General features: G+C 35.3%; 1 protein-coding gene across 12 annotated transcripts in view; it reads left to right on the top strand.

Moving 5' to 3' along the window:
• IMMT (inner membrane mitochondrial protein) overlaps window positions 1-12,424 on the top strand; it is a 47,659-nt gene that overhangs the window by 9,991 nt on the left and 25,244 nt on the right. For 2 of the 12 annotated variants that reach the window (XM_090281664.1, XM_090281674.1), the window contains exons 2-6: window positions 3,886-3,959; window positions 4,665-4,854; window positions 8,836-8,944; window positions 10,788-10,925; window positions 11,272-11,367. In XM_090281664.1, coding sequence (XP_090137790.1) covers window positions 3,886-3,959; window positions 4,665-4,854; window positions 8,836-8,944; window positions 10,788-10,925; window positions 11,272-11,367 — 607 coding nt within the window. The remainder of the gene's footprint in view (window positions 1-3,885; window positions 3,960-4,664; window positions 4,855-8,835; window positions 8,945-10,787; window positions 10,926-11,271; window positions 11,368-12,424) is intronic. The other 10 variants (XM_090281668.1, XM_090281665.1, XM_090281671.1 and 7 more) reach the window with 8 other exon arrangements.

Raw genomic sequence — 12,424 nt, 5'->3', positions numbered from 1 at the left:
TGGGGAGAAGTATCTCTTTATAAAATATATCAAATAATAAATGAAAAATAATGAATTAGAGGTCACTTTTTTGCAACTTTCAATAAATTAATGGATTTAGACATTGTATTATCAACACAGTAGGTAACATCACAAAAAGAGAAACTAGAATTGTGTGCCTCCTGATAGAATACAACTCCACCTAAAGCTTTGCCAAAGAGAGTAAACTTGAGTCTGAGCAAGTGTCTGGATCCAACTCTAGTTTCCAGGAAGTACAGAGGACAGGAACACGTTAAAAATTAAATTGCACCTTGAACAAAATTCAGTCTGGAGAATTCTACAGGTCAAGCAACCCAAATTTTCCAACAAATTAATTATTGGAGAGAAAACCTATAGATTAAAAGAGACTTAGAAAACATCATTTATTTATATGATATTTTTATGTAGGCAAAACTAAACTGGTGTCTAGGGACTCTTACTTGGGTGATAAAACCATGAAAACTTAAATTTTCTGACTTTTAAAACCAGGATATTAAATGCTACATGGAATATGAGGGTAGGCTAATGAATACAACAATCTTTTTTTTAAATCAAGAGCTGCTGTTTCAGATAAAAACCCTATTAATGTGAATCATGATATCATTTCTGCATTTTTCTCATAGTTATGAAACTTTATTGCTATCATTTTTGGTCATAAAAGATAATTTTTATATTTTATCCCCTCTTAAATCAGGGTGCATTTTATAATCAAAGGTGGGTTTTTAAACTGAAAGCATTTTGATAGCCCAGCTTTTTAAAAAAGTCTGGAAAGGCACCCCTATGTACATTGCAGTGTTATTTACAATAGCCAAGATTTGGAAGCAGCCCAAGTGCCCATCAGTAGATGAGTGGATAAAAAAGCTGTGGTACATTTACACAATGGACTACTACTCAGCCATAAAAAAGAAGGAAATTTTGCCTTTTTTGACAGCATGGATGGACCTAGAGAGTATTATGCTAAGTGAAATATGCCAGTCAGAGAAAGACAAGTATCATATGATTTCACTTATATGTGGAATCTAATGAACAAAATAAAATAGAAACAGACTCATAGATACAGATAACAGACTGACAGCTGTTAGAGGGAAGGGGTTTTGTGTGAAAAAGGTGAAGGAATTAAGCAAGAAAAAAAAAGACCTCATAGACATGGACAAAAGTATGGTGACTACCAGAGGGAAGGGGAGCAGGGGGGAGGTAGAAGAGGGTAAAGGGATAAATGGTGATGGAAGGAGACTATTATATTGTGGTGATGAACACACAATACAATATACAGGTGATGTATTATAGAATTGTACACCTGAAACCTATATAATTTTATTAACCAGTGTCACCCCAATAAATTCAATAAAAGTTTTTCTAAAAATCCAGAAAAATTCTAAATAGAATAGTACTAAAAGAGAGGACTATCCCTATCAGATTAAAATGTAATTCTAATATGCAGTAGTTAACACATTGTGATATTAGTGTATGAATAGGTAGGTAAGAAACAAAATAGGAACTCTAAATGCATCACAGAATTTAATATTTTTAAAGGTGGCATTTCAAATCATTGAAAAAAATGAATCATTCAGTCTGTGTTTTAAGGACAACGGAATAGACAGCTGGAAAAAAGTAAAATTGAATCTATACCTCATACTTAGGTTCAAAGATTTAAAAATTAAAAAATGAAACCATCAGAGTAGAAGAGACCATGGAAGAATTGTCTTATCTGAGGGTGACTTTCTAAGAATATGAGAAAACCCAGAAGGCATAAAAGGAAAGATTGATAATTTTGACTATGTAAAAGTAATTTTTCACATGGCATAAGCTACCATAAGCGAAGATGAAAAGCAGATCACAAACTGGATAAAAACATCTGCAGTTAGCAGATGCATGGCTAGTTTCTCTTTGTACATAAAGAACACTTAGAAGAATATGAAAAAAATTAGTCTTATTTGAAAGCAGTGAAAGGATACTCTCTGGTAGTTCATATAAGAGGAAAGAAAAAGGGATCATGGATATATGAATAGTCATAGTAAGGGAAATCATGATTAAAATTACATTGAAAATATGGTGGAAAGGCTGTGGGAAAATATTCTCATTATTTCTAGAGGACAGTTTGGCTGATTTTGCAATACTTACAAACACGGCAAATTTTACTTTAAGAATTGACCTAAAATGATGTATGTTTCCCAGGCAGAATTACTTATTACAGCAAAAACTAAGACAAAGTCCCAATGTCCATCTTAAGGGAGCTGGTTAAACACATTTACATCCATACAGTGGAATACTGAACCTGTAAAATCTACTGGGAAGATTTTCCTGTACTGATAGAGGACAACCTCAGATATAAATATATTGTTGAATGAACTTTTGTACGGAACTGGATGTATATTATGGTATCATTTGTGTAAAGGGGGTGGGTCAGGAATTCCCTGTCACAAAACATATCCGGATATACAAGAAATTGATAGCATTTGGTTGCCTACGGAGAGGGGCTCTGAGCGGCTGGTGGTCAGAAGTATGAGAGAGAGTTCACGCCATACATAACTAAACTTTGAGTTTTGATTTTAAAGTTTACATTTTTAATTTACTTTTAACTAGAAACTATAAATGTACAGTCACATCAAATATATTCTGTCAAAGGGAGGGAAGAGGGTTAAGATAAAGTAGAAGATGGATAAAGACACAGGTTAAAAATAAATATTGATGTGAACAAGGTGTTCTCAGATTCTAGTATTGAACTCCACCAAATGGAGTTGTTGACATAGAAAGTATAGATGCAGTTCTCTTTAAAACTTCATATGACCTGCTTTACAGAACAGTAGGAAAACACCCATTTCTGTTCAAAACAGTTCAAAATATTTGAGAATTCAACACTTAGGCAATATTTGAAATACTTTAAAAATATCAATTATAGCTGCTTTATATATTGTGAAATACCTAGTTTGTTGTTTTGTGTTTCTTTTTCCAAATTAGTTAATACATTATTAATACATTCATTTGATGTTTCCATTAGGCTTTGGCAAATAAGAGTATAGATTGCAGCTATAATTCTGAAGTCATTTCATGTACCCTCTAATCACGTGATATATTTTCTTCACACTAAGATACTTCTAAAAGGAAGTTTATGTATTTCTGATATTCCTTAGAGGCAGTTTCATTAAGGATCCTAAAGAAAGCATTTTTCCCCCTTGATTTGTTGCAGTTTGATTTTCCACTTGGTATAAAGAAAGATTTTATTTGTGAATGCAGTAAATTTGAAATTTCAGAGTGATGGCAATGAATGGTTTAAGTTCATGAAAACTTTCACGCAGTGCCACTTAAACATGCACTTATTTGTTTTAAGGGATCCATACCTATGGTATATTGTTAAGAAACATTTCAGTTATGTGCTTTACTTTGAGTAAAACAAATCAGAAAGTATTACCCTGATTATTCACTTCTGTGTAAAGATAGACTAGTTATCTGGATATAAATATTTACTTGAGCCTTTATAACATTAGTTATAATAATTTATACAATAGTATAAAATAATTTTACAAAGTAAAAATAGATATACTATTTTATTTTTTTTCTTGCCAATTAAGAAAGCATACGGCAAATCCCAATTATATCCAAGAAATCATTAGCACATGTAATACTTGAAAGTGCTAATTAATTATAGTCTGATAATTTCTTTTTTAATCTTAGAAGTTATATGAGCGTTGGTGTTTAGGAAACATTGCTATTTTTAAGGGTCTATAAATGTTTCTGAAAGTAAAATAATTTTTGTTTAATGAAGACGTTTGTAATAAAAGTATTACTTCTTGAGTTAGTTACCAACCCTAAAGGCGTCATAGAATCCTTTAACTGTATTGGTTGTGATGTTTTCTTCTTCCTGTCTAGAGCTGTCTCTGTGGGAAGTTTATCCTCCGTCCATTACGACCATGCCGTCGATACTCTACTGCAGGCAGTTCTGGGTATGTAGTGCGTTCCCTGTAAACGGGCTTTTGTGTGCTGAGGGGTGTGTGTGTGTGTATTTTCCTTGAATATGGGAATAGCTGCTTAAAACCGTTTTTGTTTAGGGTTACAAACACTGTAGCTTTATCATACTGTCTTTGGAGCATTGCTTATTTGTAGGCGAAAGCTTATTATGACGCTGTTTTAGTTCTTTGGTAATTGGATGGCATTCAAGGTAGACACCCCCACCCCCTGCCACCCCATATGCTAACTTCCATTATGTGGCAAACAGATTTATTTCCAGAACTCAGCACATTGTAACTTAAAAAGTGTTTGTTAGGTCTCTTTGATATTTGTATTATCTTACTTTGGTAAAGGGTTTATTTTATTGTATTTACAGAAATGTTTGAGTAAGAGAAGAGAGGCTTTGAAAGTTAGTGATATTTCTTTTTTGGGTTCAGAGGAAATCTCATGTTTGAATATCTTGAATTTTAAGTGTTAAAGGGTAGATTGCTTTATAAATACCCATCTTAGCTCTTACTGTATTTAATTTTTTAAAGTTATTCATAAATAGGTGTCATTTTTCTGTTATGGACATGTTTAAAACAAGTCAGGGAAAGGTGATGTGCAGCTGTGCTAATAAGCTTGAAGTAGAGGTTAGAGGTCTTTGAATAGGGTTAGGAGAGCCAAGAAGTATAAATGTGTTTCCCGTTTCTTTTACTTAGGTTGTCTCCTGGCAAGATTGCTGGAGCTGGTCTTTTATTTGTTGGTGGAGGTATTGGTGGCACCATCCTGTATGCCAAATGGGATTCCCATTTCCGGGAAAGTGTAGAGAAAACCATACCTTATTCAGATAAAGTCTTTGAGGTGGTTCTTGGTTCTCCACCTTACAGTGTTCCATTGTCAAAGAAGCCGGTAAGCGTTTTAAATATTATTTCAGTTTACCCTGTGGAATATTTTTAAAAGCAGGTTGTTTAATCTTGAAAGTATCTCATACATATAATTCAGTAGAACTTGTCAGATGGATTTGTTGGGGTTTTTAAAATGTTAATTTGCAGTGTTAGATTTTTATCCCTTTGGAGTCCCATAAGTACTCCCATTTAGTACACACCACATAGAAAATAATTGTGTGGCACATGAAGGTCAACGGAAGAGCCAGTTCCAGAGAGGTAACCGTGGCTGCCCTGGGGACTGAGGGAGTCTGTGTCAGCCCACACCATTGCAGCTACCAAGCTCTGACTTACAACACTAAAAACATAAACGTGGAATGGTAATGATACACAACCCAAATGTTTTCATTAGTCGTGGCTCCTTTTGGACCTCAAAACAGTCTCAGAATTTTCAGCTACATACTATTTGGTTCTTAAGACTAATTAGCATTCCTTGGACTTTGTACATATTCTTCAGAGTTTCATCCCTTCCTCCTTGCCCCCCATCAGGCTTAAAATTTTAAAAAATTTTAGATGTATCTTCATTCAAACAACTGCTTGAAAAAAATTTTGTAACAGAACACAGGTTTTTGCTGATTTGGTATTGGGTATTTATGCTGTGAAGCTAAACATGGCTGAGATCAGTTCATTCTTAGAAGCAGGGTAGACTTCTGTTCTCTAGTATCTAGCATGGTCTAGAGACCAATCCTGAACAGAGTTAATGTTTAGAAAAGCAAGTATCCTCTGACAGCCCCTGGCCCCCTAACATACTTTTTTAAAATGTCTTCGTTTAGTCTTATACATAGTTTATTCTTCTATATGAACTTTAAAACGTCTATGCTGCCTGAGGGAGACAGTCCTGCAGCTCCAGTAATCCAAGACCAGAATCCTCTGGATTCATTCTGAAATCCTGAGTCCATTTTAAGCTACATGACCCAGGAGAAATAGCTGGAAGCAATTCTAGGAGCACGGAGTCAGGCCCAGCAGTTCAGAATAGGGTTCTTTTCTCACTTGATGTGACTTCAAGTGTCATTTTTTATAGGTGACTTGTTAATCTCTCTCAGTAATAGCCATGGCCTCTTGTCAGTCCTCTAGCTACCCTGCTGAACATTTCCACTTGGGTCACTTGGGAGGTCCACAGTGCACCAACTCAAAGCTTACACTCTTCTTGATTTGTTTTATTTGTATTCAGGATAGTACCATACTGTCTGGTAGCAACATTAGCATTCTTGGATTCATCTTTATCGTTGCCTATATTTTATTAGCTATTCTGTTTTGTTTAATCTATGATACTTAATCCTTTTCTTGCATTACTAGTATCCTCAGTCCCACTTCTGACGTTTATCACTTCATATCCACATTATCTTTCACACTGATTTATTTCATCTCCCCCTACACAGCCCTTCCCATCTTCCTCTCAGTCTCCACATCCCAGATCTCTCCTAACATAATCTAGGCCATCCTCATATTAATATCAGAGAATCTTATAAGTGCTATCATGTTTTCATGAGCTCATTTATCAGGAACTTTTATACATTTCCTGTTGTTGAAAAGGCAAGACCACACAATGTAAAAACTAGAGCGACTTTAGAGACCATCTCATGTTCCTGAATAAAGAAAGTGAAGCCAGGAGTTGCTGACTACAAGCCTAGGAGCTGGCCATTGTCTCCTTTATTCTGTAGTTCATGGTTTTCACTCATTCTTAGGCTGACATTTGATATGCTTGGCAGTCTGGCTTTTATTTACCTCTCCAGCTTAACTCTGAATTATCCTGCACATAAATCCTTAGCTTCATGCCAGTTTGCCTTAAAAATAAACCTGTGCTTTCCATTCATTCAACAAATATATGTCAAGTGAATAATATGGCTGGGCCCTGTTCCAAGGTCCTTGGTTAAAGTGGAGAACTGAACAAAGATCCTTTCCATTTGCCTGGTTTTTCTCATGGTGGTCTTCTACCCAGAATTACTTCCTTCCTTTGCCTACTAATGTTCTCTAAGTCCTGCGTCCTTTACTACACAGACCAAGGTGAGTTTTCTCACCTCTGAACTAAAATAGCAGTGCTTTCATTTAAATTTTTTTAGCATTTATGCAGCATTCTGTGCTGTTGTATATTGTTATCAACTTACTGCTTTTAGAAACTATGCATTTTATTTCATGGGGACCCGTTTAGTGCCAACATGATTATTTATACATAGACAGTAAATATTGAAAGAAGATAATCTTAAAATCTTTTTGATGGACTTGGAATAAGACCAGCCTAAGTGGAGATAAATGCTATGTTCTTGGTTGTTAAAAACATTCTTTCTCTCAAATTTATGTATTTCTCTCAAATTTCTCCTAAATGTGTATATAATTGAGAGAAATGACATATACATATACATACACATGCACACATATCTAATAAGAATTCTAATAGATTTTTCTAGACATTAAAGAATTAGATAAGGTGATTTTAAAGTTTATATGGAAGGATAAATAATATAGCCAAGAACATTTTGGAAAGTATTGGGGTGCGGAGGGGTCAGATGATACTTGCTTTTCCAGATAATGACTTTATTATAATCCTTCTTTAATAAATAGTAAGATTTTGACACAGGATTAGAAATTAGAGATCGAACAACTGAGTCTGGAAATAGATCACATTTATGCACAAACACATTTATTGTGAGAGTGTGAGTTGCTAGAACCTTACGTGAAAGTGATCTGTTAACATCTGATGAAAATATTCAACCCCTTTGACCCAGCAATTCTTCTTGGGGCAGATGGTCTTATAGATACCACACTACAGTGCTTTTCAATTATATGGATAAGGATGTTTAACAAAACAAGTTAGGAAACAACTCAAATGACCAAAAATAGAAGAGTAATTGATCAAATTATTATCCTACATTAGGATATGTAGTTAAATTAGGATATTGTACAACAAAAAAGAATTTCTTAACCTGGAAGAAAATGTCCATGATGTATTGTTAAGTGAGAAAAAGCAAGTTACGTGATAATTTGTATAATCTAACCCTACTTCAGTTTGTTTAAAGAAGTGAAAGCTTGTGTATGTGTATATTCCTGAGCTTCTGCTGGGGTGGGGGCGGGGAAGGTAGAGTTCAGGCTATTAGCAGGAGCTACCTGAGAGTGCTGGAAAGGAAAGGAGCAATAAAGAGGCACGTTGAAACCATTACTACAGCTTGATATTATTTTGCTTACAGTGAGCATTCATTTCATGATTTAAAAAATAACAAAAATTTAATAAAAAGAAAATGCATATATAATTTCTGGGAGTGACAAGTTTAGGACCATTTCTGTTTTGTTTGAGTGGTCATCTTTGGGATATGCAAATTCCTCTGCCTGCCAGGTTCTGGCAAAAAGGCGGTGAATGAAAACACTGCTATTACTCGGCGGTGTTCTCCAGCTTGTCATCTGGCAGTCCTGTTACTGAACAGTGCCTTAAACTAAAGGCGTGTGGTAACTGAAGAAGAGAAAAGGAGGCGTGACAGTTGGATTATACATTTTAGTATGTAGTTGCATTAATCCTGGAGATTAAAGATATAAAAAGTGAATTTTCATTTTTACTCAGCCTGTAAAAATCACTTGTTTCTAACTGAATGTATACAGAAGACACCATCATTTGATTTAGGAAGCAAATGAAAATAGCCTTCTCAGTATTGTATATGTAAAAAGAGTGGTGTTTAAAGGGAAAGTCATATATTATGTACTTTATTAGTTGCCCTAAGAGAAGCCTTTGTTACTACCAAAATATGGGCTAGTCCTTATGAATGAAATTTTTGGACTGTGTTCTTCTAATATGAAGGCTTCTCTTACTATGGTTAATAAAATATATTATGTTGTAAAGTGTTAACTTTATGTTAAAAGTCTGGAAGACTTGACTTTTGAAATAATATACATTACTGTATACTATGCTTTTAAATAAACAGTTTTATATCCAAAATGTTAAATGTTTTTCATCTCTAAGATTCAGGCTGGTCCACTAAAAATCTCGAGTATATCAGAGGTAATGAAAGAATCTAAACTGCCTGCCTCACAACTCCAAAAACAAAAGGGAGACACTCCAGCTTCAACAGGTACCTACATTTAGGATTATTCTTTTAAAATTATAGGTAAATGAATTGTTTTAACGTATTTGTACCCATGGTTAAGAGGGTGGGCCGTCTGTGTGAAGGACTCTTCTGGTCCCTAGCTCTCACCTTGGGGAAGGATTATTCTCCCTTATTTTGGCTCTTATTTTAGGGGTTGAGAAGGATATGGAATTGGGCTTTATTATGAACAGCTACTGAGTGAGGGTAGCAGCAAGAATTGTCTTGCCTTCAACAGACATAATTATTTTCTTTTATTTTCCCTCTGACTCTTTCTTAGCTTTTCCCCCTCTTTAGATCTTAAGATTTATTCTCTTTGTACCTGTTTCTTCCCTCTTCAGTAGTTTTTTTCTCCTCTCTTCATTTTTAGTGCTAAAAGTGTCTTATCTAGTTTAGATCTGTAGATATATTTTTGCCTTCATAATATAGCATCAGTAATCCCACCCTAGTGTACAGCACTTAACCTGCCTCTAACCTGTTCGGTAATACATTTGAACATCTTATGTTTCTCCTTAGTCACGTATGTCCTCAATTAATCAGTTGACCTCCATTCTGCAAATATTCACTGTTATGTGCCAAACGTTCTTCTAGGCACTGGGGATATAGCAATGAACAAAATAGCAAAAACTAGCAAGCACGAACTCGGGGGTTATTTCTTAGTGGCATGAGGGAAGGTAGATCATATATTAAATACATAAGTAAAATGTATAGGATGTTAGTCAGTGAGAAGAAAAGGCAGGAATATTGCAGTTTTCATGGAGTAAGAAAAGTCTCCCCTGGTTGGTTTTATTTGAGCTAAGCCTGCAGAGATGAGAGAGGAAGTCATAAAAGGCTGGTGGGGAAAGGCATCCCAGGCAGAGGAATTAACTAGTGCAAAGACTTGGCATTTTCTAGCAAAGAGCAAATGAAGCTGGAGTGGAGCAGAATGCCTCTTATGGCAGTCCTGGAGGCCAACATAAGAATTTCGCTTCTTTAAAAAAAAGAATTTTGCTTCATATTCTGAGTGGATGAGAAGTCCTTGGGAGGGTTCTTAGCCAGGGGATTGATATCTGACTTTTATTTTAATAAAATCACTATTGTGGAGAATACATAATGGACCAGTGGCGGGGCAGGTTTTGTGATAATCCAGCTTTATCTCTTAAATGGGACTTTCAGTTTATTTTGAAAAAGCTTTTCTCCATTTTGTTGCTCTTTTCCTTTTTTTCTATCTCTAGAACTACTTATTTTCTCTTCAACACACTTTTATTTATAATATGTGAGCTCTTGAGTTTTTCAACGTTCCTTTCTTTAAAAATATGTCTATGAAATAATTTTAACTGAGTTCTGTTCTTCACTAACTCACTATCTCCACTGTGAACTTTCTATGTTTAAATTGTTATCTTGTTCTTGTTCTCACTTCTTGTTTCATTTCTATCACTCTTCAATTTAAAAAGATTTCTTGGTTAATTACTTTCTTTTGTATGCCTTCTTTGTAACAGGCCCTTTTTTCCTTTGTTATTATTTTCCATGTTACGTAAATCTTATGGCCACTTCTCATATCTTAAGGTTTAGTACCACTTAGTACTGCTGCCAGAAGGCTTGCCTGAGAATAATGATGGTTAAAATGCAGGTGGATGCTGACAAGACTCTTCTGTAGTGTGTCCCAGCTGTTGTCCATGTTGTCTGGGTTTGTTGTGTGGTGGGCATGTCCCTTTGGTGTTTGAATTAGTGGCAGCACATGCATTTGTGTCTTAAGGAGTCAGACATGAAGTGGGTGGGAACAGTAGTAGATTCATGTGTGTTTTTTTCTTAATCCAGGAAACTATAAATACCATTAGTAACATATTTATAGCACCTACAGAGGCAGCTCAAATTATTTCTGCAGCAGGTGATACACTGTCGGCCCCAGCCCCTGTGGTTCAGCATGAGGAATCTATTAAAACTGGTCAACCTCAAATTGGTGAAGGAAAACCCAAGCCTGCAACTTCAGGTAGTTTAATTATTCATATTTGTGGTTTTATAAATGATACGCTCATCAGAACTCTTTAATGCCTAGACAACCCATAGACACTATGTAGGTAACATACTGATTTTAAGTCTACAGACTTGCTTAGGTAATTTTTACAAGGTCTGAATTTTTACAATATATTCAAGGTTTGAATACAGCTTTGAAAACAAGGGCTTTAAGAACTGATCACTTATTTCTTCATGTTGGAGTCATTAAGTGATGCTCTCAGTTGATGTAGCTGGCAAGTACAACGATGGTATTTTTATATCACAGTGAGCTGTTGAAATTCTGTGCTGAAATTTGATTTCCTCTTTACTTATGCTGCAAGAGGAAGCATCCTCAACTTCTGTAAGGGAGCGACCACCCGAAGAAGTTGCAGCTCGCCTTGCACAACAAGAAAAGCAAGAACAAGTTAAGCTTGAGTGTATGTAAACCAGACGGCTTCTTAAGTACTTTGCATCATCCCTTTTAGTTCCTGTCTTCAACCCTCAGCATAAGTTTCGCATCCATCAGCTAGTTGTGGTTTCTTTTGTCTCTAGTGGCATTGCTCTGTTTGCCACCTTTATTTCATCATTTGTGTTCTTTCCATCTAAACTTTAACCCAGGTGACCAGAGCTATTCTTAAGTGTACAGTTGTGAAAACGTCATATAACATATGTCCTTTCTTCATTTGTTTTTATTATGGTTAATGCTAAAGTTTCTTTATACTCTGGGTGGACAGAAATTGTTTGCAAGTTACCTGAGTTTTCTTCTGTTTTCAATTATAGTTGACATTCAAATTACAGTTTCAGATGTACAGCATCGTGGTTAGACATTTATATAATTTACTAAGTGGTTCCCCTGATAAATCAAGTAGCCTTGAAGCACCATATATACTTATTTCAAAATTATTGACTGTATTCCCCATGCTGTACTTTACATCCCCATGACTATTCTGTAACTATCAATTTGTTCTTAATCTTTTTTTAAAAATTGATTTTAGAGAGAGAGGGTTAGGGAAGGAGGAATAGAGATGGGGAGAGAGAGAGAGAGAGAGAGAGAGAGAGAGAGTGATTGATTTATTCTTCCACTTACTTATGCATTCATTGGTTGATTCTTGAATATGCCTTGAATGTGGATCAAACTGGCAACCTTGGCATATTGGAATGATGCTCTAACCAACTGAGCTACCCAGCCAAGGCCCAATTTGTACTTCTTAATCCCCTCGCCTTTTTCACTTAGTCCTCTAACCCCTGTCCCATCTGGCAACCATCAAGTGTGTTGTGTGTATCTATGAGTTTCTGTTTTGCTTGTTTATTTTTATTTTTAGATTTCACATTTAAGTGGAATTACACGGTATTTGTCTTTCTCTGTCTGACTTATTTCACTTAGTGTAATACCCTCTAGGTCTATCCATGCTGTCACAGATGGTAAGATTTCATTGTTTTTTATGGTCAAATAATATTCCATTTCATATATATATACCACATCTTCTTTATGTA

This window comes from Furipterus horrens, unplaced genomic scaffold (genome assembly GCF_987537825.1).
Source record: "Furipterus horrens unplaced genomic scaffold, mFurHor1.1.pri manual_scaffold_6, whole genome shotgun sequence".
Taxonomy (NCBI): domain Eukaryota; kingdom Metazoa; phylum Chordata; class Mammalia; order Chiroptera; family Furipteridae; genus Furipterus; species Furipterus horrens.
Note: the sequence above shows the minus strand (reverse complement) of the source record. Positions and strands in the feature narration are given on the sequence as shown.